The sequence below is a fragment of the Musca vetustissima genome, unplaced genomic scaffold (assembly GCF_032173495.1).
Source record: "Musca vetustissima isolate MV318-11 ecotype Yass unplaced genomic scaffold, APGP_CSIRO_Mvet_v1 utg29807, whole genome shotgun sequence".
In the NCBI taxonomy this organism is placed as follows: domain Eukaryota; kingdom Metazoa; phylum Arthropoda; class Insecta; order Diptera; family Muscidae; genus Musca; species Musca vetustissima.
Genome location: NW_026874324.1, coordinates 157,153 through 160,914, shown reverse-complemented (window position 1 = coordinate 160,914; position 3,762 = coordinate 157,153). Strand labels below are relative to the sequence as shown.

Below are 3,762 nucleotides of genomic sequence, written 5' to 3'. Positions count from 1 at the left end.
TGATGGGGACTACCCCAAAAAGGGGGCGAATATTAATAATTTTTGGTAGGGAGATTTTTTACCATATACGACTACAAAATACCAAATTGCAGTAAATTTGCTTAAAAAACGCGCTCAAGAACCCCAAAATACCGAAAATTGGGGGTACCGCTAAAATTGGGGGCTATCCGAAAAAATGGACCTATATTCATAATTTTTTGTGGGGAGATTTGGTACCTATTTAGAACTCAAAATACTAAATTACAGCTAATTTGGCAGAAAAATACGATCAAAACCCCCAAAATACTGAAAATTAGGCGGTGCCGATATATGGGGACTACCAGAAAAAGTGAACCTATATTAATAATTTTTTGTGGAGACATTTAGTACCCAATAGGAACCCAATGTAGCAAATTTCAGCGAATTCGTTTAAAAAAACGCGCTCAAGAATCGTTATAAGGGGGGTACCAGAAAAAATTGACCTATATTTATAATTTTTAGTAGGGAGATTTGGTACGCAATAAGAACTAAAAGTACCAAATTACAGTCACTTCGGTCGAAAAATACGACCAAAACACCTTATATAACGAAAATTGGGGGGTACCCTTATAGGGGTGCCATCCCAAAAAATGGACCGATATTTATAATTTTTAATGGGGAGATTTGCTACCCAATAAGAACTCAAAGTACCAAATTTCAGCGAATTCGGTTGAAAAACGCGCTCAAGAACCTCAAAATACCGAAAATTGGGGGTACCCTTATATGGGGGCTGTCCGAAAAAATGGACCTATATTTATAATTTTCATTGGAGAGATTTGCTACACAAATAAGAACTCAAAAAAGCAAATTTCAGCGAATTCGGTTGAAAAACACGCTCCATAAAATATCCTTAAAATGCCGAAAATTGGGGGGTACCCTTATATGGGAGCTTTGCCTAAACGTGGACCGATATAGCCCATCTTCGAACTTGACCTGCATGCAGAAAAAAGATTATGCAAAATTTTGGGACTCTATCTCAATTCGCTTAGACGCTAAAGTGATTACAACAGACAGACGGACATGCTTAGATCGTCATAGAATTTTACGCTGATCAAGAATATATATACTTATAGGGTCGGAAAAAATTATTTCGATGCGTTACAAACGGAAAAACAAAACTAATATACCCTCCATACTATGGTGGAGGGTATAAAAACTATTAATCATATTATACTCTCCATAGTCGAAAATTCGCAACTTCCACTGCGGATACAGTAAACCCAATCTTTTGAATAGCATATGTAATGTTGGGGTATTATAACTCTTGCGATAACTTATCTCCCTCATATTGGCGTTTGTTCGGTAATTCAGTTTATTGTCTTAATCACATGTATGATAGTAATATATTTATTTGTTTAATTTCATATATCTAAGATTTATTTACAACGCTTTAAGAAGAAACTTCCTTAATTAATAATAAATTCGATTTTTGACATGATGGGTAAGCAAGACCATATAATTAAAGAAATGTCAAATGCACCATTGAAAAGTTTAATAATAGTTAACACAACTGAATGCCGGAAGTCTTCATCAATCAATGAGCAAACCTGCAATTTTATTACCGGCCTTTGTGCAACGACATAACATGGGAAAATAAGTTCATATAAAAATAAAGGATAATTTCGATTCACTATTCTAAGGATAAGTGATAAGTGATAACGAAAATGTTTAACGTACCCAAGGCACCGGATGCCTTGCAGACACAAACATCGATTAAGAAATTCTTTTTCATACAAAAAATAAGCTTCGCAGCCATTGGCTTGGATCCGACATCGATAAAGCGAACAATGTTTCGACCATGGCTGACTTTTATACCTTTAGTGAGTATGATTGCAGTACTCGGTCCAATGGGCATTTACGCCTTCAATAATATGAAAATTGATTTGGGTAAGGCAATGGCGGCACTCTCACCATTTTGGCAGGCCTCATTGGCCATTGTGAAATTGTTTGTTTTTATGTTAAATCGAAAGAAAATTGTCGGTTTGGTGCGTGAAGTTTGGTTATGGTCATTTGAAGGTGAGGAATGATTTTAATAAATGGGTACAATTTTCGTTTGAAGATCTAAATTTTATTGCAGCTAACGAAGAGGAACTTCAAATTATTGCCGATGAAAATAAGAAGGATTCCAAAATTTGTACATTTTATTATTCGATGGTAAATGTAACGGGAGTTCTGGCAACTTTGGCACCATTGGGTGTTGCTTCAATTTACGCTTGGCAGGGTCACGATTTTATGGAGTCACTGGATACACCATTTAAAGCGGAGTAATTAGATTTTCTATCATCAAATTCCCGAATTAACCCACAATTCCCAATCAACTTTTTCTCAGATATTTTACAAACCCAAAAGAGTCCTACATAATCTATATCCTTTGCTTTATATGGAATGTCATCGGTATTTATTTCATTGTCATGGGTTCCTTGTCCATTGATACACTCTATTCATGGTTTGTGCACAATATTTCGGCCCAATTTCGTATTTTAAATTTACGTTATCGCCAAATATCCGAAAGAATAACTATGCACAAAGCTATGGGTAATTACAACGAAGAGGAATTTATCAAATCCACAATTGATTGTGTAAAATATCATCGGCGGATCATTCAAATGTCGGAACGTTTTAGTGAAGTCTACAAAGGTTTGGTATTCTTTAAATTTTTGGTTAGTTGTATGCAGCTGGCATGTCTGTCGTTTATAATACCTTTGGGTGGTGAGATTGCCGATCAATTGTTTAATCTATCATTTTTAATGGCCGTGACCACACAGCTGATGTTATATTGTCATGGTGGTCAGAATATTCAGGATATGGTAAGTAGGTTCCATTAACGACTATAAAATTAAACAAAAGTATATTTTTAGAGCACCTCTGTAAATTGGGCCATCTATGAAAGTTTCCATTGGCATAATTTGAGCATCAAATCGCAAAAATTGCTGCTGTTGACCATGATAAGAGCCCAGAAGCCTTGTGAAATAAGAGGTATATTTTTCACAACGGATTTAAGTTTATTTGTATGGGTACGTATCAATTAGTTTTGGGATATTGCCAAAACCAATGGCCTGTTTTACATTTATTTTCAGGTTTATAGAACCGCAGGTTCATTTATGACGATGCTGATGTCAATGGAAGATAAATAATTATTAAGTGAAATATATGTATTCACTGTACTGCACTCTCATTAGGAAATTAGAAGCACTAAAATAACTTTGTAGATTCCAATGTGTGAAAAATTGTATTCATTCATAAGAAAAATATTCGGTAGTTTATTTTATTTTGGGGTTTATTGTTAAATGGATTCACATAAAATATAAAAAAATAACAATTGAAAAAGCGTTAAGTTCGGCCGGCCCGAACTTTGGATACCCTCCTCCATAGATATACTGACAGATACTTGAAATGAAAATATAGGGAACATACCAAAAAGTGGACCTATACCGACATTTCTACAAACCAATTATGTAAATTATACACTCAGCCTTATGGCTAATTAGGGTGTATACACTTTGACATGGTGAAAGTGTGTCTCATCGAAATATTGGTTCTAGACCAATTTTGATTTCATCTAAACTTTGCCCATGTTATTATTTCTTCCAAACTTAGTTCAAGTTTGAAAATGGGAAATACCGGTCTACTCCTTCTGGTACCTCCCACACAGGGGCTAGGCCTAATTGCGGACTATAGTTCATATAATGTTCATTATCGAACCATACGTTCTAGTTTTTTATCCGGATATCCTCCGCAGGTGAA

The 3,762-nt window shown here is 35.2% G+C and overlaps 1 protein-coding gene across 1 annotated transcript; it reads left to right on the top strand.

The window, feature by feature from the left end:
• Window positions 1–1,682: 1,682 nt before the first annotated feature.
• Window positions 1,683–3,152, top strand: LOC133332612 (odorant receptor 45a-like). The gene is made up of 5 exons (XM_061540998.1): window positions 1,683–2,034; window positions 2,096–2,282; window positions 2,348–2,825; window positions 2,877–3,032; window positions 3,096–3,152. Exons 1-5 carry the CDS (start codon window positions 1,683–1,685, stop codon window positions 3,150–3,152), a joined length of 1,230 nt encoding a protein of 409 aa, XP_061396982.1.
• The last annotated feature ends 610 nt before the right edge of the window (window positions 3,153–3,762 follow it).

Coding starts and splice junctions, on each gene's coding strand:
- LOC133332612 (XM_061540998.1), top strand. CDS start 1,683: ATGTTTAACGTACCCAAGGCACCGGATGCCTTGCAGACACAAACATCG. Junction 2,035..2,095: donor TTGGTTATGGTCATTTGAAG/GTGAGGAATGAT, acceptor ATTTTATTGCAG/CTAACGAAGAGGAACTTCAA. Junction 2,283..2,347: donor GATACACCATTTAAAGCGGA/GTAATTAGATTT, acceptor ACTTTTTCTCAG/ATATTTTACAAACCCAAAAG.